Raw genomic sequence first — 23,865 nt, forward strand, 5'->3', positions numbered from 1 at the left:
GCTTTTCTTTGCACCTTTTCTAGTTTTGATATGTTAGTTGATGTGTGCGGGAACCAGACAATGTTAGCGTATTCAAAGATAGGGCGAGCAAAAGTTGTATAGGCTAGTAGTCTGGTGTGCTTTGGCGCAAGGCGTAAACATCGTTTTAAGAAAAAAAAAAGCTTACGTAATGTGACTGAGGTAATATTATCAATATGTAAGTTCCATGAAAGGTCAGAAAAGAATGTCAAACCTAGGCATTTGTGGTTATTTACTTTATTCAGGCAAGTGCCACCGAGTGTGTAAGTAAATTCCGCAGGCTTCTTTTTTGTTGTAAGGGATATGCATACAGATTTACTAGTGTTAATTGACATTTGCCATTCTCATTACACCAACTGGACACCAAATCGAGTGCTCTGTTTAATAATAAGTGGTCTGCGTAACTGGCAATTTCTTTATAAATAATACAATCGTCCGCGAAGAGCTTAATGTCACATTCAGTGTTAGCAGTAATGTCGTTAATAAAGATAAAAAATAGCAATGGGCCTAGTACTGACCTTTGGGGAACACTCGAGGTCACAGCTACAGACCTGGAAGGGGTGCTATCCACAATAACGTGCTGTTAGATGCGATAAGAAGTTCTTTATCCATGCAGTAATCTGACCGTCCCTGATCGTAGCCTCTAGTTTTGCAACTAATTTTACATGGCTTACACAATCAAATGCTTTACTGAAGTCAAGGAGGATCATGTCTGTCTGGCTTCGGTTGTTTAGGTTGAGCGCAAGGTCATGCACTACTTCGGTTAGTTGTGTGACCATTGAGAGCCCACTTTTGAAGCCGTGTTGTTGAGGTATTAATATATGTTCTTGCTTGAGAAATATAGTGATGTGTTTGAAGATAATGTGTTCCAATATTTTACAAGATGTGCTGATAAGTGAGATTGGCCTATAGTTAGAAGGTTCGTTGCTGTCGCCAGATTTATGTATAGGAATCACCTTTGCTTTTTTCCAGTCATCTGGTAGTTGTGTGGACGCGAGTGATTTGCGGTATATAATGGCAAGGTATTGGCTACACCATTCTGCATACGTTTTTAAAAACTCATTCGGGATATTATCTGGCCCGTTAGCTTTCTTGATGTCGAGATTAAGCAATAGATTAAGAACTCCAGCATTGGTAATGCTTAATGAATCGATGGTTTTAGGTGGACGGGGTAGGGAGGGAATTAATCCATTATCTGAAGGGAAAACCGAAAAGAAAAAGTTATTCAATATGTTTGCTTGAGCCGTTTTCTCTTCTACAGATTGTTCAGGTGACACACCTGAACACGAGCGAAAGTATTTCCAAAACCTGTGTGGATTGTTGGTAATGAAGTCGGGGAATGTTATGCTGAAATAGTGATGCTTTGCATTTTTTAACTTTCCTCTAAAGCCAGCTAGAGCGGGGGTCAGATTGTCTTTCAGAAATTTATTCGGCCCTTTTCTTTTAATAGTATGTCTAAGTCTTTTTACTTAACGCTTCGCTTGAAGGACCTCATGCGATATCTATGGGTTTTGCTTTTGTGGTTTGCAACGTTTTATCGGGATGAAGTTTGTTGTGCTGTGTAGCACGATTGACTTAAATTGATGCCACAAATTGTTGACATCACAACACATTTCTGAAGCTGCTTGGAGGAAAACATCAAACTTGTGTGCCAGGTGAGTGAGAATACAGTCATGAGCTGCTCTACGAAAATCAAGTACAGCACACTCCAGGTTTAGCTTCTTTATGTTGCCTTCAAGCGAGAGCTTACATTTAGGTATGTCGTGGGCTGATATACCACCAACCATTGCCATCTCAATTGCGTGAAGTGGGAAATGGTTACTTATGAGTATGAGATCAAGTATGCTATTCGTAGAGCCTTGTGAGCGAGCTGGCTGGTCGACTACTTGGTAAATGTTGAAATTTAGCATTAGATACATCAGTGCTGAGGATGTGGCTGTAGTGTAGTGCGTGGTACTCCAGTTCAGGTCTGGCAAATTGAAGTCCCCTATGAGGATTACTCTGCTGGTACGAACGTGGAACTGCATATACTCCTGCAAGGCAAGCACGCCTTCGGATTCACTAGTAGGGCTTCGATAGGTGCAACCAGCAAATATAGCGGTCTCATTGTACGATATTTTACAAAATACAGCCTCCGCGTTGGAGACCTCGGGAGTGGAACGAATGGAATATCATTCTTAAGAAGCAGGGCCACGCCGCCACCACGAGATAGCCTACCATTACGAATAACAGAGGAACCTGGTGGAGATATCTCGTGACTGAAGATATGTCTGGGGATAGCCAGGTTTCAGTGATGGCCACTATATCGGGATTGTGTTCTAGTAACAGTCCTTCGAGGATTTCCATTTTGTTTACTATGCTTCTCGCATTTATATTAAGCACTGTTAGGGTCTCAAATTTCTTTGTTGCGGTCTCGCGCTTGTTTTTACTTTGGGTTGATGGATGATTTCTTTCTATATTTTCTTGCAGTGAAACCCTTTCATTTTTTTCGTGATCCCAAACAAATGCACGATCATTAATGTAGAGCTTGTCATATTATAAAGAGACTTTTTCGTGTTTTTCCCGATTGGGTTTTGCACTTTCCCTGAGTTTTTTCTAGTCTCCTGCATTTTGTGGCTGAAATCCTCTCCAATAGACAAGTTGGAGCCTTTGAGCTTGTAGCCTTTTTGTAATATATGAGTCTTCTGTCTGGTGTCAAGAAGCCTGAATATGACTGGTCTGGTTTTATTTCTTGAGTATCTACCTAAACGGTGGATGCACTCAATACCAACAGGTTCCAGACCAAGAGTGTTCTTAATTATGTTGTCGTTCACAGCTGCTTCTAGGCTTTCACTGCTTTCTCCCTCTGTTTCAGGGAGGTCATATACTAATAGATTTGCTCGTCTGCTCCGATTTTCGAGGTCTTCGGCTCTCTCTTCAAGCATTTGCAACCGCACCTTCATATCTATTATTTCACTTTCAAAGAATGACACCTTTGCCTCTATTGCTGTTAACACGTCTAACTTTTGGTCCATCTGAACAAGGCATCCTTCTTTAATATCTTTAATATCAGCGACTATGTCCTTAAGTTGTTTGGCGATCTGGTTTATGTCAGGTCCCGGGTTAGATTCTACATCACCACACAGCAATAGGAGTTCTCTCAAATACAATGTGATGTCGATGCAAACTAATATGCAATCGACCGAATCAACGGAAAGGCAAGACCGTGGGCACGGCAGCAATAGCAGAAATGGGTCGTTTGACCAAAAGCATAAGCCATATCGTCTCACCTGCACGACGAAGACAAAAGGATTAGATGCCACCATCGCAACTGCGCTGCCGTGCCCAATGAAGCCATAGTGCCGAGGAAGGCCTTTTATACGGGTGCTGTGGTGAGGCGCTGCTTGTTGGTCGTGCAGCTGCGCAGGCACTATCGAGTGACGTAACCTGCAGTCCCACGGTGAATCGCGAAGACTATCTTGCGCGTGCAAATCTTCGACCATGATAGCTTGCACGCTGGTCTGGTCGTCCTGCGCAAAGCTGGCATGTTCAGGATGGTCCGTGCGCACCCCAGCCACGGAACACAGCAGGACGAAGCAAAGCTGCACGACGAAGACAAAAGGGTTAGATGCCACCATCGCAACTGCGCTGCCGTGCCCAATTGGTAACAAGTAGGGTGCACGAATACTAAATAGTAGATATTGAAGTTCATATTGGGGGAAAAATTTCCGAATGTTGAATCAGATATCGAATATCAAAAACCTTTTTAAAAATTTAGTGCTTACAAATTTTGGGCAAAAAAATAAGGTGCTGCCGATACTCAAGAGTATCCTAGCATTGGATAACAAGAATGTAGCAAGCTATCAGTAACTTAGGTACCTACAAATCGGGATATACACTACAGTCTACTCTTATTAAAGGGAACACCAAATTAATATGCCAGCACTGATTACAGCTCAGTTTTAGTTTATTAAGGTCTAGAAAATATATTTCGTTTCTCAGTAGAATTTCTGATGAATGCAATCAAGTGATTTGTTTCCTCTGAAACTAATGAATTAGTGTCGTTCTGCTCTACTTAATACCAATGAGCTTCTCAGTTAATAGCGGACCTCTGTTTTGTAGCACTCTTTTATTTATTGCATAGAAAGTTTTGCTTTGCAGTTTTTTTTTAGAATACAGAAGGGCTATCCCAACTTTACGACATGAAGGCAAACCTGTGGGACAAACACAAAGATCATGCATCACCACTCCCAAGCGTAGCCAGCACCAACAGTAACGAGCGGGTGCCATCAGTGCCGTTTCATTGTCAGGTTTGGTGTCATTTGCCACCTGTCAAAGATTATGAATTTGAAGGGTCACAACTAGTTGGTTCGATGCGCCCCCCCCACCTCCCCCATTTATCCGCCATCTGCGTAAATGCTTGCAACAGGGTCATAACAATTTCGCACTTGTCAAAGTAAATCCTAAGCTAGTATTGTGAGGGGTTGCTAATTGGCCCGACCTTCGCACATGCTTTCACACTTTTGTATAGCTTTTGTTACCATTCTCTCTGTCCATGTCCCGTTATCATTTCAATCAATCCTGTCAATATGGACGACCTTTGTACCAGTAGAGTCGACCTCAACCGACAATGCCCCGTTCTGCAAATTATGGTGGGGTGTTTGGGTGCTGCGTGTGTGATCCCCGCATCGGGCCAATGTTGGGGAGCACTCCCAGGGACAAAGTCTGCTGCTTTGCCAGCCAGGGCAGTGTGGAAGCTACAATTCTTGTCATCTCATGACTGATTAGCGCTTTCAGCAGCAGGCCTCTCGACTTCGTTCTCAGCATGTCTGTGGCACGTATTTTCATCTGAGACATATGCTTTTCACTACCACATACACATCCTGATTATTTTTAGCCAGTGAGCTGGTCGCCAACAGATTATTCATCATGATCTAGCTGGTGCTTTTCATCCTTGACAGCTTTACACTGAGTCCAAATGAAACTACTGTTTGCCACAACCACTGCGGATGAAGCACCACCTCTATCAATGCGATCATGGGTGGCGACCTTGCAGTTCTGAAGGCATGCAGCAGATGCATGCACCAAGTCAAAGTGCAACCACCCTTTGCTTCAGCAACTGCAGATGAAAGTTCAGTTGCTATTCACGCGATAATGAATCGCAACTACACAGTTTAGAAGGCATGCAGTCTACGCGTGCCGATTCAAAATGAAACTACCTTTTGCTGGAACTGCTGTGAATGAAATTGGGGTGATCATCGATGCAATAATGGCAATGCGAACTCCGCAATTCATTTTGGTTGGACGCTAACTCTGTTCCTGCTTTTTTCTGATGCACATTTACGTGCTGCTGAGCTTCGAGAGTTGTCCAAATTAACAAATATGTGTAGCCATATACATCCGAATTAATGAAAGAGATTGATTACATTATATAATGCATACACCTGTTGGGACCAGAGGACAGTGCACAATTTATCCAATTTTTCAAATTAACAAAAGTCTAATTAATGTGGTTTTTCTGTAGCAACCTTTCATGTCATGAGGTGGCACGGATACTTGCACCGTCTAATTGTGACACGTGCCTTCACACGTGTGTCAGTAGTCATGCCAGGAAGACAAACATGAGGATACAAGAGAGCTCTTGGCTGCCTTATTGATAGGAGTGTGCAAATATCCAACATTTTCAAATCGAATATTGTCTTATTCTGTCCGTTCCTCGAATTGTAGATTTACTATTTGCAAATGCAAATCTATTTAGCCTTTAAATACTTTGCATTGATAGCCGTGGTACCCTGTTGAACATGTCAATGAAGCAAAAATGAAGCGAATTTCACAACTGGCACAGTGGACATAAGGAACACAAATCTATTTAGAGTGCACTGCATAGCTCAAAGACTTTTCCAGCTAAATTACCATTCTTCACAGTCAAATTTCGCCCACATTTGGTAGTTAGTATCATTTCATACTGTTTATTGATGGTGCAGCTGTGATGAACCTGGGATTAAACCTGAATACACTTGATTGCGACATTATTTGATATTATTGTGGTGCCATCTGTAGCAACCATTACAGCTAAAGAAAAAATTGTGGCAAAACCTATCTCACGATGACTGTCGATAATAAGCATTGGCATTTATCAATATAGTGACAAAATGTATTGTCACCATTGAAATGAGATATGTCTGAGGTATGTATGCAGCAAGACTCCTCTTTCGCACTTCCCTAAGAACACTCGGTGCCATCTTGCACCCTTGCCACAAAGCCTGAACGTGGCCTCCAAAATGCATGGTGCACTGATGTGTGCATTCGCTGAGAAACCTGTTATGCGGCAACCAGGCTTCTCTCTCGTGCTTCTTTTGGACACGCTGTGCCATCTAGTGGCCCTGCTCTGAAGTCAGTGCATGGCTTCTGAGACTATAAGCGTGGCACGCTGGTACCTGCGAACCCTGAGAATGGTTCCCTTGCTTGCTGCACACTCAGTGGCACATAGTCAGTGACCCAAGTTGGCGAGAGCGTCATTGAAGAGCGCCACATGTCTAGCGCATTCATGGTGCAGCTCACTAAGGCGTTGGGGTGAAAGGCATTCTTTGAACAGCAGCACATACCTAGTGCATTTGTGGCACAGCCTGCTAATGCATCGGGTTCCTGTCCTTGAGGATCCCTTGTGACGTGAATTTGATTCGGCTCAACTTTGGAAAAATTTAAGGGATCTATTTGTGACCCATCAAAGAGGTTCACTGAAGATCAGCGCAGACTGAGTGGTACGTACCCAGTGCTTCAAGTTGTGGAGATGGATTTGCACAACGTTCACCCCACCAGGAAAGGTCAGGAAAGGGCACGATGCTCCTCCACTCTGCAACGCACAAAGATGCTACGGCAGGCGGTGTCGACTCTCCGACACGGCGTAGAGAAGGCTCCAGAGTCAGATCGCCAACAAATGCGAGTTTATTTACGCGAGATACAGCACAGTGCAACAGTAACGGCGCTTACAGGCAAAGGCTCACTGCAAGACCGATCGAGTATGAGTACCCGCTGCGCTAGGCCTAACCGGTAAGCGGTCCACCTAGCACGAAAACGAGGAGTCGTGGGAGCAAAGGTCCCATGTAGCGAACTCATTGCAAGCCTGTGAGCATCTGCCACGGTGATAAAGTGCTCGGCGGAAGAGAGCTCGGGTGGAGAGGGCACCCGGGGCCCACCACTTCGAGCCGGAGAAAGAAAAGCACGGTTTGTGCGGGAAATTAGCTCCGGTGTGCTAGCCGCATCTGCCATGTTGCTAGTATGGTGGCGGTTCCCGGAGATCGAGCTAAGCACAACACGCGAGCTGGGGGACGAGGCGCGAGAAGGCACCTCGATCCCCACAAAGTCGGGGTCGAGGTGTTCGAGGAATAGCGGCACCTACCCAGTTCTGCATCGTACAGTGACACATTGGCACGAAAGAAGATCATTGAAGAGTGGCACGTACATACGTACTGCCTCATGCTCAGTGGCCAAAGTTGGTCTGATGGTTGGTTTCGAACCCTGCTGCTCAGCCCATCAGCCCTCTGTGCTACCCATTCGACCACAGACAACACAGATACATATATGTGTATGCACGTACGTACATACACACATGCGTACGTAAATACACACATGCATACATGCATGCATGCATGAAATGCATGGAGTATCCTAACAATGCCAATTCATTAATAGCTTCTTTTATCTCTTTTACTCTGGGAGTAGTGGCTCTGGGAGCCGGGTAGCCACGGGCCATGGGTGTGGCTAGGGGCTGTCTAGCACAGTCGACTCTCGTTACAACAGACCTTGATAATCTGACAAAAAATGTCCATTTTATTTGAAGTCCGCAATATCTGGAATGCCTCACTTCCAAAACTTTGGTTGTGATGTGTAACAATGTTATTGCAAAGAGTGAGTGACGAACGTCCAAAATAAAAAAGCAAACAAAAGGAAAGCCGCAGTTTCACCCGAGAGGCAAAGCATCAATTGTGATAACAAATTAGTAGACAGCTATGCGAAGTAAGGATAGTAGTTTTGTCGGCTGTATAAAGCTGTGAACATTCACTTACTAACTAAATTAACAAGCATGGTGTCACGCGCGTGCTGGTGAATGTGAACACATCTCGCTTGATGACCGCAGAAAGTTGCTGTCAAAACATTGGAGTGAGATGCACAGTAGCAGCAGCGAGTGAATCGACCTTCGTGCTGTCTCTCGCTTCAATGCGAACTAAATGTCGAAAGCACAGTGCACACAAAGCTACTGGCACTGGGTGCACTTTGTCCACATCGCAGATATGGCGTCTGCGCGGCCGCACTGTAAGCAGCCGCCGCCAAAGTAGAACCGCCTCTCCCTCATCTCCTTCCTCGTGCCTTGCATGCAAAAAAAAGATGGGGTGCTTCTGCCCTGCCTTCCTCTCTTGTGTGTGGGATATTGAGTCGTGATCGTCGGTTGACCCTCACGAGGAAGTTGTCAGCCCATGTAGACACGGCAAAAGTCCGTTTTACACGCCGGATTTTGACAAAATTTGCCGTTAATTTCGTCCACCGTAGCTGATAGTCCGTTGTAGCATGGTCCGTTAAAGGCAAACTTCGTTGCATCAATCAAATACATAGAGTAAGCTAAGATTGAAATATGGGCCCGTCATATCCAAAAGTCTGTTGTACGCGGGTCCGTTGTAACAATCGTAGGCTGTATTATATTGTCACGTGTAACCGGAAAACACTTCCGATGTTTAATGGGGACAGCTGGCTTTTGAAAAACAACACCGATGGGACCAGGCTATCGAATGGGCCGGGGTTAGCACGCACACTTTCTTCTTGGCCTTCCTGTCTCTTCTTTTGCACTGGCCCCCCTATTGCAGGTGGCATTTCCCCCCTTCCTCTAAAAGAGAATTGGCTCGATGGTTAAAAAACCGTGTAAAGGAAACAAAAACGTTGTCAAGGCAGATGCTGGCGCAATGAACACAGTGACCGTCACAGGAAAGACACAACTACAACAGAGGTGAAGCATGACGCGCAGAGTCTAAAGAAACAGAAATAACCGCATTAGCTGCACATATGAGCGCTAAAAATATTTTTAAAATATGAATAAATGAAGAAAAAATAATCGGGAAAGCGCAACATATGGTTTCATGCGGACAGCGTGAACGATGTCAGGATTAGGTTGTTGTCTACGCTGTGTGTGAGAAGCACTGTCCGGAAGGACCTCGTAGTTCACGTCACTAATGCAGTGCAGTACTTTGTATGGGCCAAAATACTGGCTGAGCAACTTTTCACTAAGGCCACGGCGTCGAACAGGAGTCCACACCCACACTTGGTTGCCGGGGCTGTAGCATACTTGTCTGTGGCAGATGTTATAATGCCGTGCATCTGCGTGTTTCTGCTGACCAATGTGAAGCCACGCAAGCTGGTGAGCTTCCTCAGCGCACTGGGCAAATTCTTCAGCATCAGTAGTTAAGCGCTTGTCATCTTGACACGGTAGCATAGTGTCCAGCATCGTCTGAACTTCGCGGCCGTAAACGAGACGAAATGGTGTAAAGTGCGTTGTTTCTTGTACAGCGGTATCATGCACGAAGGTCACGTAAGGCAAGCTATGATTCCATGTTTTGTGCTGGATGTCGATGTACATAGAAATGATGTCAGTGATGGTCTTATTTAAGCATTCCGTAAGTCTGTTGGACTGCGCATGGTAAGCAGTAGTCTTTCGATGCCTAGTGTTGCTCAACTGAAAAATTTTGTCCATGAGCTGAGCTGTGAACGCCATCCCTCGGTCTGCGATTACAGTGGACAGGGCACCATGACGCAAGACAATGTGGTGCATGAAGAACTGCACTACCTCAGAAGCTGTGGCTCGCGGTAGCGCCTCTGTCTTGGCATAGCGGGTTTAAATAGTCAGTCGCGACATCACCCACTTGTTGCCGTTGGCTGACAAAGGAAAAGGCCCAAGAATGTCCAAGCCGACTTGGTCGAATGGCTTATGAGGTGGCTTGATGGGTTGCGATAACTCGGTGGCCTTCATGGGTGATCATTTCGCCACTGACATTCAAGGCAGCCTTTAATGTACTGTTTGATGCTTGCCGAAAGCCCGTGCCAGTAATACATCTCGCATACTCTGGCAAGCGTCCGTGAGGAGCCTAAGTGGCCAGATGTGGGCTCATCATGGCAAGTGAAAAGAGTGTTGTCCCGCAAGTCTTTTGGAACCACCAGGCAGTAGGCTCAGTCATTTGAACGGGTGTTTTTCTTGTAAAGCACGTTCTCTTGCAGACAGAAGGACATCAATACGCAACATAGGTGGCATGGAATGGCTGTTGGCCGGCCCTCTAAGTGATCGATCATAAGTAGAATTTCAGTGTTGCCACGCTGCCATCTTATCAAGTCCGATGCAGTAATAGCGCCCAGGAAGCTGTCATCGTCCTCTGACTCTCGACTGATGGATTTTGAATTGTCTGTAATCAGGAGCATGAATTGTCTGTAATCAACAAAGGTAATGTGCATTTACCTGCGCATTGCACGGTTTGCCTGGAAGGCAGATGTCAGCCACTACTGCGTGAGGAGTGGCAATAGGTTAGCAAGAAAACTTTTGGAGGCATATCACATAAAAGGGAGAGGGACGAGTTGTATTAGTGATACATCTGTTTTTCTGTTTGAAAACGAGTTACAACTGTTAAAAACGTCACTGTAATCGCTCTAGGCAACACTGATGTACGCATGTTCATTCTTTCTGCCTAGCTGTAAGAATAAAATCAGTTGAAGTTCAGCGCTCAATCTATCATTTCGTACTCTCCCTCCCAAGTCTTTATTTTTCCTTTTTTGGCGCAACGATGTATTCATTACATTTTCTTCATGTTGGGATTGACGCCCAAGGCTGGCGCGAGGGGCATGCTAAGCTCGCGAGAACCATCAGTCGATAGTGCTGCCACATATTGGTCATCGAGACAATCAGCGGTGGCAAGGCAAATACCTTGCGGTAGAATTTGCTTTGCCAATACAAAGTTACAGACAGGCATGCGAGTGCAGTTCGCAGTGCAGTAAGTATACTGTGAGGCATGGTAACGTCGTACCGTATTGGAATGTTGGGCAGAGGAGTGACGATATACTCGCCATCAGGAACTGGTGGGAAGGATAACAGTTCAATGTAGGCTATTGACTTTGGCAGCAGGCGAAGAAAGCCGGTGGGGCGTAAGCGGCAGTGGGGTGCGTCAGAAGGTTCTGCAAGCATCGGCAACTCAAGGCGAAGGGTACTAGAAGAGCAGTCAATAAGAGCAGAATGCGCGGAGAGAAAAATCGCGGCTGAGGATGAGGTTGTGGGGACAATGAGCAATCACGTTGAAGAGGACAGGAGTGTGGTGGCCGGCGATGCTGACATGTGCTGTATACATGCCGATAATAGGCACAGTACCGGCATCTGCAACGGGGACGACGTGTGCCGACGCTGGGGTGAGGAGCTTCTTCAGTCGTCATCGGAAGGCAGCACTCATAATAGAAAGATGTGCTCCTGTATCGATGAGTGCCGTGACAGGATAGCCATCAACATCAAGAAGGTTTCAGTTCGTAGGTAACGAGAGCAGAGGATTTGAGGGCATGGTCGACAATGCAGCTTCACCTCCAGAAGCTGCAGTGCCTAGTTTTCCAACTGGATCCGGGAGGCGATAGGCGGCGAAGAGAAGCGACGGGGTTGGGGCGAACGAGACTGATGGCGTTGAGGTGAGGGCGAGCGGCTGTAGTGAAAGTTCAGAGCAGGAGCATCAGCGGCAGTGGGTTCATGGCGGGTGGTATAGGAAACAGAAGGTCCAAAGGTGCGGGAATAAGCGGCGGTGTATGTCCGAGGAGGTGGTGGCCATCGGTTGCAGCAGTGACAAGCGACGTGGCCGATGCGACTGCAGTGGAAGCAGATTGACCTGTCATCAGGGGCACGCTTCGGAGTTCCATGGTGAGGACGGGGATCGTTAACCTCCACCAGAATGTTACGTGTGGAAAGACACAGACAAAAGAGGCTATTTACGAGTCTATTTACACTGGAGCCAGGCTGATACTGGTTCGTGCTAAGGGCACCGACCAACTTCGTCATTCTTGCTGCAGCTCGTCTCTTGAGCATCGCTCGATAATATCGTAATAATATATAGCCTGCCACCAGGCACTCGGACACAGTCTAATGTGTACACCAAGTGGTGTCAGACCGCGTAACGGAGCTGACATCTCTTTGGAATTGCTTGTCTCGTGCCCATTTTAGGTGTTGTTTTTAGATGCCAGTTTTTGTCAGGGTAGCGACTTGTTAGGCCTAAGGAGAGCTTCCTGTCGCAGGCGGAGGGACACAACCTGGTGGACACGAACTTAGCATCTGAGTGGCCACTTGAGATTTTACTAGCCAAATTAAACATCGTTCACATAGGCCAAATAAACATTGTATGCAAGGGTATGCATAAATATTTTTTTACATGCGTTTTTCTTTTCTTCTTTGTAATTTCGAGTGTCTATTCTTTCCTGAACAAGAATATGGGTGCAGTGGCATAGCTAGGTCGTCTGGCACCCGGGGCCCATAAGTCTTCTGCCAACTCCCCCACCCCGGGTGTAGTCGAGGAAGGCGAGGATATCGCCAATTTCCGGGTGTCTTCAGACGTATATGGCACCCCCACCCTTTCCCACTGGCCCCTTGCACCCGGGGCCCACGGCCCCCCTCCTCCCCCCCCCCCCTTTGCTACGCAACTATACGGGGAACTCAGTTGGGTCATTGAGACAATTTATGGGTTGAGGAAAGATGGAGCATTTTCGAAACTTTGATGATGACCAGCGACACCCCCTGCTATCGCTCTCCCCCATCCACTTTTTTTTTTTTTACTAAACTGCAAAGTCTGACTGCTTTAAGAAGAAAAAAGAGGGAGGGAAGGGAAGTGGCAGTTAATTTATTTATTTATTTATTTATTTTATTTAATAATACTGTCAGCCCATGAAGGGCCTTTACAGGAGTGGAAAATACAAACACATACAAGGATACAGTATGACAACAAAAGCAAGTAAATGAACAGCAGCAGACATTTCAGTAGGGACGCGAATCGGTTTGGATTTTATGCACCTTACAAACTTCCCCCCCAAAATAAGAAACAAAATGAACAGATACACCTTTGACAAAGTTATGATATACATATTAGTTAGCGGCAAAAAGAATAACATGTACACATTGCAAAAACTCCTCAACGCATGAGGCCGACATGACAGAGTCGGGGAGCGCATTCCATTCCGTAATGCCTCTCGGGACAAAGCTGTACTTAAAACAGTCATTTCTGACCTGAGGGGGTGTGATGTACTGGCTATGACGATGTCTGGATGTTTCATTTGTCGAGATTTTGAAGAAGTTGTGTTTGTCGACAAGCAAGTGACCATTAATGATAAGGTAGATTAGTTTCAGTCGCTCATACTTGGTACGTAAGTCTAGCGGAGGTAAGTCGGCAAGCTTACAAAGTTCAGTGGGGGATTGGCAGTAGCGATACTTGTTAAATATGAACCTTGATGCTAACCTCTGGATTCTGTCAATCTTTTGTTGGTTGGATTTAGTGTAGGGATCCCATACAGCTTTAGCATACTCCAAGATAGGACGTATTAACGATTTATAGGCTAAAAGTTATGCACTCATTTATAGGGATATCTTCTTTGTTTGGGGCACAACCAACAAGCCATCTTACAGCCAAGTCAATAGCCTGAAATGATTTGGTTGTGTGCCTTTCTCTAGGGAGATAGATTCATCCTTGCTTGGTGGCTAGGATATGAAAAGTGATAATATTACAAACACGAGGAGGTTGGTTAAGAAAATGGGACATGAAAGAACAGACCGGACATGGGGCTCTACCACTGTCTTATTTCCTAAGTGCACAAATTAGCACAATTGCATTGTTTTACTTTTGTTTGTAGTTGCTTTCAGCAAATCATCACTGTTATGTTCATGCTGACTCAAAATGAGTTTGCTGTACTGGAACATTTGTTAACGTTGTCACTTCACTGGTGAGAGTTGTTCATTTTAGTCGGATTTGACGCATGTTGCAAACACTGGTGAGAGTTGTTCATTTTAGTCGGATTTGACGCATGTTGCAAACCCTGTTTTAGGTTCCTCCAGGCACTGTCAAGTACTGTATGGTGACAGATGGTATATATAGCGAAAAAGTTAAACAGTGCAATATATTTGGACAATCACCAGCCATACTTGCTGCTATTGTTGTCATGCTTAGAAATTTTATTCTTCTCATTCATCTTTTCAGTTAGTGCTTCTGTATGCACACTATCACTGCCTCAGGACATTAATCTTGTCACTGCAATAAACACTATTATAAGTAGTCAGTGTTATGTGCTGTCAGCTCTTTCATGTCCTCTTTTTGTCATGAGACCATTGATAAGTCAAGCTAGTACAGTGAACTATCGCAAACAATTACATCTTTTTGGAAAATTGTACCGATTGTTAAACTTTTGTGGCCACCTGTGCCTAGAGCCTGTGTGCACTGTGCAGGTGAGTTCATAAAACGACTACGATGATCTTACCCTAAAAGGTGTGTGTAGATTTACTCCAAAGCAGGCTGACTGCACGCTGCATTACCTGAACCTTTGGCAGATTGTTAACACCTTTTTCTCCCACATTGGCCTCTCATTTATTCATATTGTGGTGCAGATTAATAATAAACAACTTGAATATTCGCAATGTTGAGCATGTCTAATCAACTATTTGTGCATCTCTTAAGGACTACTGGTTGTGTCCTTGACACATGAAAGTAACTACATTCAATACGGTCTCTTTACCTAGGAGGCTTCCCAGGATGCATCCTCTACACAGGGTTCGTCTGACCTCTTTGAGCTATGGTCGCCGAAAGTGGTGAGGCCGCCAGCATACCAGGGTGAGGGCATATTGCCTTCTTGTGTTGTCTAGCGGCTTGCTGATGACTCCGTCTCTGTGCGCACTTTTAGAAGAGGAGCAGATGGGCTGTCGCAAAGCTGCTTATCCATCACATGCTCCAACTGAGTCCCTCCAAATCAGCCTACCAAAAGTGTCCGTACTCCTGGAGACAGACACAGGGCAAGGGAAAGTGCCCACCTTGTTTTTGCAAGCTTCACTGAAGGCTGACATACATGACTGGTCTAGAAAGGTGCTTCTCATTATCCAAGCATTTACTGCTTGCACTACTCTGTCGTACATGCTGAGTCTTGTGCTTACCCAACAGAGACTTACTGTTTCTGCAGGTGTACTTGACAGCAGATATGAAGCTTGAAGCCCTGTACTACAGTGAAGAACACAGCACTTGGGAGCCACTGATCGAGCCTGTAATGGAGTGTGAGAATAGCTATCGCCCTTGGGAACTGGTAATCAAGGTGAGTGGGTGAATGTTTGTGTGGCTTTTTAGGCCTGCAAGGCTCTACATATTGTGCGGACACTAATGCATTCTGTGCCACATTGCCACTGGTGTTAATGATGTAATGCTGAAATACTGCATCACGTCATACCACAGTCGAACCCGGGTATATCAAAGTAGTGCCTATATCATACATATTTGCATTAGCACACTGTTATTCACTTGCACAAAACTGGACGAGGCATACACCACACAGAGCATGATGTTTATATATACTGGATGTCCCCTGTAACTTGTGCCTAAACTTAAAAATATGCAAGTGCCACATAGCTGGACAGAGCCTAGGTAATGTTGTTTGCCGTTGCTTGGAGCAAGTCAGACTATTATTTTTATTTTGACTAATTGAATAATTAGTTACTGTATGTAATCGCATAATGAATGCACTTTATTTTGCAAAAAAAAAAAACAGAAGCAAATTTCAGGGGTGCGTTTATTATGTACGGTAGATTTTATGGGAACTTTTTCACAACAGCAAAAATTGAAAAGTAAGACAGTAATGATTTAAAAAATGCATTAGATAACTTCACTGTAAAAATACACATGTACATTTGCAAACCGTAAAAGCATTACTATTGCACTTCACTCTGCAACAAAACCACCAGACTTGTCGTGCAGGTTGCTGGCCGTTTCATCCATATCGTGCTTCCATAACTGCTTGTCCTTGCAGCCGCTTCCGGCCATTTCCCGTTAAAGCACTGATTTTTGGCATGTGTTGTTTTGACGAGCACACTGTGTGTGGCCGTCCTGCTGATGGACATGTCGGTTTATCGGTGTCTGATTAGCATTTCCATTTTGTGAGCAGATGAACTCTCTCCCGTCACAGACGCATAACTAGAGTTGGGGCTCATCACACACAGCGAAACCAGACAGGTAGCAAAGCGAGCCACAGACACGCAAATTCGGCACTACGCCCGCCTATGCCGACCATGTGCTGGCCACACCTATGTCACTTGCACTCTCTCGTGCGCTGCACCCGGCCACATATCCATATGCGCGCTATCTTTCTATTACATAAGAGTACAAAGTTCGTAAACTGCAGTAAAGTTACTGTTGCAGGAAGCCAGTTGCGATTTTTTTCTCTCTTGAGCCTGCAGAGGTGCCTGTGCATCAGCACTGGCGGCAAGTATGTGCTAAGAACAGGCTGAGCATTATCGCAGTCTCTTTTTCCGTCAGCTCTTAAGTGAGCGTGACAATGCGTAGCCTGTTCTTACTGCATGCCTGCTGCCAATGTTCTCTTGTCACAGCTTTGCCACCAGCTTCTCAGTCATCAAACCCACCACTCCTGCTTATGTGTACGATGTTTAATTTGGCTAGTAAAATCTCAAGTGGTTCACTCAGATGCTAAGTTTATGTGAATCAAGATCACTTTCTTGAGTTGAACGAGTAAAAACAATTCCTGCAAGGCTATGTGACTAGACTGAGGGAAGCAGATGCGACACCTCGGAGGTACAGTCCACCAGGTTGTGTCCCTCCACGTGTGACAGGAAGCTCTGAAAATCCTTAGGCCTAAGAAGCCGCTACTCTGACAACAACTGGCATCCAAAAACAACACCTAAAATGGGCACGACACAAGCAATTTCAGGGAGATGTCATCTCCTTAACGCAGTCTGACACCACTTGGTGCACACATTAGACTGTGTCCGAGCACCTGGTGGCAGGCTATACAGCCGCCGACCGTTTATTCGGACCTCACGGGGACTGCGGAAATGTCCGAATAAACAGGTGTCCGAAAAAGCAGAGGAAAAAAATGAAATCCTTTCTTTCCACGCACTTATTCAGGCTCGGCAGCAGGCTTGAAGAAATCGTGAATGCGCCGTTGCATGCTGTTCCGTTTACGTGCAATCAGATAAGCCTGAATCTCGGAGAGGGTCGTACGGTCACTATAGGTGGCTGAAAGCACAGTCACTGCTTGTACACGCTCCGCTTGTGATGGCAGCATAGCACATGGTGCGTCATCTTCCGACTCAGAGTCATTGTCCGGCGGCGCGCAGAAACCTGGTGAATGATCTCACCGTCGTCGAGTTTTGCGCAAGTCAGTACAGTAGTGTCAGCACCTGTGAAACTGTCAAATGAGACGGTGTCCAGAATCGCAATGCAACCACTGCATAGGTCTCGGCAGAACATTTTCAGCTTCAGTAGGGAGCACATCGGAAGGCGAAAAATCTTACACCTCCCGGCACCCGCTTGCCGGCATTCCCCAGCGCAGTCTGCGCGGGTACTGTCGGCGCCATTAGACACTTGACGTGATGTTTCCGTATGCCGCGTTGGATTTCCCCAACCTCGACACAGCACACAAAGCAAACACCACCACGCCGTCACGCCGACACCAGTCGCAGAAACGAAAAATGTGCCCTACTCGCAGCGTCGTGCATGAAGAAACAAATCAGCTGCTGGATTGTCTTGACATGGCTTACTAAGCTGAGACGGGAACTGTGGTAGCCACTCTATCGAACCGGGCAGAAACGATGATGATGACCGAAGATTTGCAGTAGCGCCACTTCGTGTGGCAGCAAGGAGGCTCCATTCAAAACAAAAATGTTGGTCAGCAAGGCGAACCATGTACCAGTCAGAGTCGGTGTATGATGCTCTCGATTGAGTTGGCTCAAGGAGTGTCCGAAAAATCAGACGAGAGGTTGCAAGGTGTCTGAACTATCGTCAGTTGTTATACATTATGGTCTCTGGGGAGAATGGCGGTGCCGCGAAGCAGATCGAATAATCGAGCATGTCTGAATTTTGGGAGTCCAAAAAGTCAGTCGGTGACTGTATATAACACAGTCTACGCTTGTTACAACGGACCCATGTACAACAGACTTTCGGATATGATGGGCCATATTTCAACCTTAGTTTGCTCTACATATTCTATTAATGCAACGAAGTTTGCTTTTAATGGACCGCGCTAAATGGACTATGAGCTACAGGAAATGAAATTAGCGGCAATTTTTGTCAATATCGGTCGTGTAAAACGGACTTTTGCCTTGTCTAAACGGGTTGACAACTTACTTGCGAGGGTCAACCGGCAATCGCAGCTCTCAATATCACGCGCACAAGGGAGGAAGGCAGGGCGGATGCGTGCCATCTTTTTTTCCACGTGAGGCGGGAGGGGGGTTTCAACTTCGGCGGCTGCTGCTTACAGCGCGGCCGCCATATCTTGAAAGGGATCTGCGATCTGGACAAAGTGTGCCCAGTGCCAGTAGCTTAATAGTCGTCAAACCTACCACCCCAGCCGATGGGCTGCTACGACTGCTAGCATGGATGCGCAGCCTACATAAGTTGGCTGCAAAATTCCGCTTACCTGATCTCGGCGTTTCTGACGTGGCAACATTATTTAATTATGCTTTTATTATGTGAGTACGTACGGTATTATTCTCAAATATTATAACCAGACAAATATTTTCAATCAGAAAATTGTAAGCTATCGTGAATAGTTCCCGATCCCTCTTTTTGTTGCTCTATACATACTTACTGCATAAACATTTTTTCTAAGCCTGAAAGAGACCCACAAAAGCACGCGAAAGCACTTTTTCATGTTTTGCAGGCTTTCTTTCATGCTTGGGATAAAAACTTATGTAGCACGCGTTGGGCAATTTTCTTGAAAGATGAATAGGGAATTGTTCATGATGACCTACTATAGACATGATAGACAGTTTTGCACTGATTATACAATGATGATTGTAAAACGGCTCTCAAAAAAAAAAATAAAGAGGACAATAAAAAGGTAGATGTAACATGTTCCATCTACCCCTCCCCCTAGTAAATCTGCCATCTGCTCAAATGCGTGCAACCGGCCACGACGCTTTCATGCCCGCAGTGTAAATCTAAAGCTAAAATTTTGTGAGGTTGCTCGGACCACATAGCCATTGTTCAAATTCATCTGATCATGATGGCTGCATCAGTATACTAATTGGCTGACCAAAATCGTGCCAGCTTAACCTGAGTGGCTGTACCTGTCGCATATTGCTAATGAAAAGTGGTCAATTTTAACGTAGGTGCTTGGTGGTACATTTCTGTTACATTTATTTTATAACATTTATGTAGACCTGAGGGGCAGACTGTTTTCACAGATGATTTGTTCAATGATGCATTTCAAGTGAGTTTGGTGTGGTGGAAGCATGCCGTTGGCAGGATGGTTATTTCAGTCCTTTGATGTCTAGACATAGAAGCACGGGAGTACGGGCACATCATGGTTTCTGGGGCTTGAGTGGTGGTAGGCTTACATACATTATCTGCCTATCGTGATGTGTGGTAAAATTTGTGGAAGGAAGAAAGACGGGTGACTTTGGCGTGATGCATGTCTGGAGCGATAGGCCTACAATTTGAGGTTCAACGAGCAAGAGGCGTACAAATAGCAGGAGAAAATTAATCTTACTGTGCAGCTGTGCACGGATTCATGTATGTTAATAATAAGGGTGTGTGAGTACTCATATATCACTGAATCGAGTTGAATAGTGAACATACAAATAATTTGATTTTCGAATCGAATATCTACTGTGATTTTTCGAATATTCAGTATGTTCGATGAAATATCCGAAGTGGTCAGTGTCTAACGTGCATGGCCTTCTCATGGTGACTGGTCGCAGTCGGTACAAGGTTCATCGGTCGGCAGAACCAATCGAAATGATAATGTGGCACTGACCAGGAATGGCGACAAATTCATTAAAACTTCTTTCTGGGTGAGTTGGTGCATACTTGATTTGAAAATTGCTACAGTGCTAACACATGCATCCACAAAGTAACAAGGAAGGGACACAGGCGCTGTAGTGACAAAAGCACTGCAAATTCAGAAGGCATGAATATCGGGCCAGTTAGCCTGCAGAAGGCACGCAGATTGTATCTGGTACATGTGTTTACAAACACATTCATGCAGTCGGAGCTTTCTGTCCGCACACAAGTTTAAGTACATAAAAGAATTTGGCGTGCATGCGTGCGAACCTGAATGCCGCTTCAACAATTATAGGTCAGGCCATTAAGCCTAATCGACGCTGCTTCAATGGACATTGGCCACTAAAGTTAGTTTGGTGCTGAATCGACACACATCTATTCGCAACAGCTGCACAATATACTCGGAAAGCCGACAAACCGCCTCGTCAACGTCAATACGTGTATGGGATAGCACTGGCATTGTTTGCGGCCACCATTTTTGCGACATACTGTATGACAGCCTCTTGTTCCCAATGTCGTTTGTAGACGCACTTAGTTTTTTTCTCTAGCGCGAGCAACCCCCCATAAGACTAGTTTTAGATTTACACAGTGAGTGCAAAAGTGTCCTGTCACCATTGTGCTGACCGTCTGTGTGCAGTAGTGGATGGACACAGAGGAGGATGGGAAGGAGAAGGTGGGTGCCTCGCCTGAACATGCCATGGCCCTCCCAATTTCAGAACCATTGACAGGTGACAAATGACGGTGGAGCTGACAATGGAAAAACCCCTGCTCTTACTATCAGTGTGACTGCAGATCGACCTGCACAACGCCAACAATGGCTATGCATCAAGCAGTGATCATTTCATGTGAAGCAGCCCACACTTTCATCTGTTGCGAAGGATGACCTTCATGATCTGACTGTTAGAATAGGGATGATGAAGAAGGAGATGAAGGGCTCTCGTGCTTTGGACAACGCACACCAGCAGCTACCCACAAAGTTTGGCTACAGTTTATTTATGCTAAACCCCTTTTTCTGTGCATCGGGAGCCTTGACTTCCTACACTGACTATAACCCATGGAATCCACCTGCCCGCAAAACAGAGGTCCACTATTAAACAGAAAATCTCATAGAATGTTCAGTACAACTTAACCTCAGCACTTTTCAACTTCTGAGGGCGAAAAGCACTTGATTCTATTGATAAAAGCAAAAATATTTTCCAGACCTTTATATAGAATTTAGCTGTAATCAGTGCAAGCATACTACCGTAAAAACCGGACTATAGGTCGGACCGGAATATAGGTCGATCCCCCAACTAACAAATTCTAAAAATGAAAAAAATCTTTTTCAGTGGCAGAAGTACCGAAAGACATGACACCCTTACCTATAAACAAATGCAACTCAGCGGGTTGCACAATGGTGACAGTATTTATTTAAATGTTCTCGCATGTGCACCTGGCCAAGTTTTTAGCGGTATCGTGTGACCATCGACCCGCGTGCTTGTCAACACCGTATTAACGGCGCTGAGTGGCGAAACAAACGAGATACGCGCATGTGTACACATGCCCTTACTTTCGCTTTTTCGCCGCTCCGTGCCATGATGATAAAAGGTGCTGACAAACACGCGGGTCGACGGTCGCGCGATACTGTTAAAAATTCGTCAGGTGTACAGTACACAGAAGGGCACGAAGTCCGCAAGCGCTACTCCGAATCAGAGCAACACGTTTGAACAGAGTCGGATGACGAGTGCTTCTCGCTGTCCAGTCCATAGGCGCGTACTATCTCTACCGCTTTCAAATGAATGCATTCGACAACAGGCAGCGATCTTACACGCAGCTCTCGGACGGACTCCGCAACCTTGCCTTCCAGTTCTGCAGTCTGCTGCGATCCGGCCACGAAATGACGTTTTCTTTTGGTTGCTGCAAGTTGTAATACGTTGCTTTTGCCTCCGCCACTACCAAATGCTATTTTCGGATACTCCAAGTTCGCGCTGTGCCGCCAGGTTGCCGTGGGCTTCGGCGTACTCAATCGCCTTTTTCTTGAAGGCGACGGTGAATTGACATCGGCTTCCGCTCCTTTGAAACAAAATGAAAATGCAGCCTTTAATTAATATAACTTTGCGACAGTGGAAACGCAAAATGCCGGTGCCACAATGTCGCCACGCCATAGAATAAAGAACAAACGCCGCGCATGATGGCGATGGCGAAGGCGGCTGTTTACTTCATCCGTCCATTGTTGCAAGACTTCCGTAGTTTTTCCGCCAATGTCCGGTATATAAGTCGAGGGTCGACTTTTCGCGATGGTTTTTTGAAAAAAAGTTCGACTTACATTCCGGTTTTTACGGTAAATTGGTGTTCCCTTTATTAAGAGTAGACCACACTGTACATTTTGATTCCCACGTACCAAAATTCTCGGTCGCTTGCAACATCCTTGTTTAGCAATGCTAGTAGACTCCTGAACATGTTCAGCACAGTGTCTTCTTGCACAAAATTTGTAAGCATTTAACTATGGGATAAATTTTTCAATATTTGATATTGATTCAATATTCTGATTATTTTTTTCAAATTCAAATTTATATTCAACTCAAAACCTATTATTCGGTATTCGCACACCCTTAGTTCATGTGATTAGGTTGGTAAGACTCCTAAAGAGTACATGCTTACTTCAGTTTAGGCCTGATGTGGGAACAGCTAGAAGTTTGATAGAGGGGGACAGTCATCATCATCATCACCATCATCACCCTAGTTATGCCCACTGCAGAGCAAAGGCCTCTCCCATACTTCTCCAACTACCCCAGTCATGTACTAATTGTGGCCATGTTGTCCCTGCAAACGTCTTAATGTCATCCGCCCACCTAACTTTCTGCCGCCCCCTGCTACGCTTCCCTTCCCTTCAAATCCAGTCCGTAACCCTTAATGACCATCGGTTATCTTCCCTCCTCATTACATGTCTGGCCCATGCCCATTTCTTTTTCTTGATTTCAACTAAGATGTCATTTACGCGCGTTTGTTGCCTCACCCAATCTGCTCTTATCCCTTAACGTTACACCGATCATTCTTCTTTCCATAGCTCGTTGCGTCGTCCTCAATTTCAGCAGAACCCTTTTCGTAAGCCTCCAGGTTTCTGCCCCATATGTGAGTACTGGTAACACACAGCTATTATACACTTTCCTTTTGAGGGATAGTGGCAACCTGCTGTTCATGATTTGAGAATGCCTGCCAAACGCACCCCAGCCCATTCTTATTCTTCTGGTTATTTCAGTCTCATGATCCGGATCCGTGGTCACTACCTGCCCTAAGTAGATTTATTCCCTTACCACTTCCAGTGCCTCGCTACCTATCGTAAACTGCTGTTCTCTTCCGAGACTGTTAAACATTACTTTAGTTTTCTGCAGATTAATTTTCAGACCCACCCTTCTGCTTTGCCTCTCCAGGTCAGTGAGCATGCATTGCAATTGGTCTCCTGAGTTACTAAGCAAGGCAATATCATCAGCGAATCGCAAGTTGCTAAGGTATTCTCCATCAACTTTTATCCCCCATTCTTCCCACTCCAGCTCTCTGAATGCCTCCTGTAAACATGCGGTGAATAGCATAGGAGAGATCGTATCTCCTTGTCTGACGCCTTTCTTTATTGGGATTTTGTTGCTTTCTTTGTGGAGGACTACGGTGGCTGTCGAGCCGCTATAGGTATCTTCCAGTATTTTTACATATGGATCATTTACACCCTGATTCCGTAATGCCTCCATGACTGCTGAGGTTTCGACTGAATCAAACGCTTTCTCGTAATCAATGAAAGCTATATATAAGGCTTGGTCATATTCTGCACATTTTTCTTTCACCTGATTGATAG

The 23,865-nt window shown here is 45.4% G+C and overlaps 1 protein-coding gene across 12 annotated transcripts in view; it reads left to right on the forward strand.

The window, feature by feature from the left end:
- LOC135897507 (intermembrane lipid transfer protein VPS13A-like) overlaps positions 1-23,865 on the forward strand; it is a 1,023,564-nt gene that overhangs the window by 435,334 nt on the left and 564,365 nt on the right. For all 12 annotated transcript variants that reach the window (XR_011514733.1, XR_011514732.1, XM_070539327.1 and 9 more), the window contains 3 exons: positions 14,777-14,867; positions 14,938-15,116; positions 15,211-15,339. Coding sequence is in view for 10 of the 12 variants with exons in the window: in XM_070539327.1 (XP_070395428.1) it covers positions 14,777-14,867; positions 14,938-15,116; positions 15,211-15,339 (399 nt within the window). In the remaining 2 variants the exon portion in view is untranslated. The remainder of the gene's footprint in view (positions 1-14,776; positions 14,868-14,937; positions 15,117-15,210; positions 15,340-23,865) is intronic.

This window comes from Dermacentor albipictus, chromosome 5 (assembly GCF_038994185.2).
Source record: "Dermacentor albipictus isolate Rhodes 1998 colony chromosome 5, USDA_Dalb.pri_finalv2, whole genome shotgun sequence".
Lineage (NCBI taxonomy): Eukaryota > Metazoa > Arthropoda > Arachnida > Ixodida > Ixodidae > Dermacentor > Dermacentor albipictus.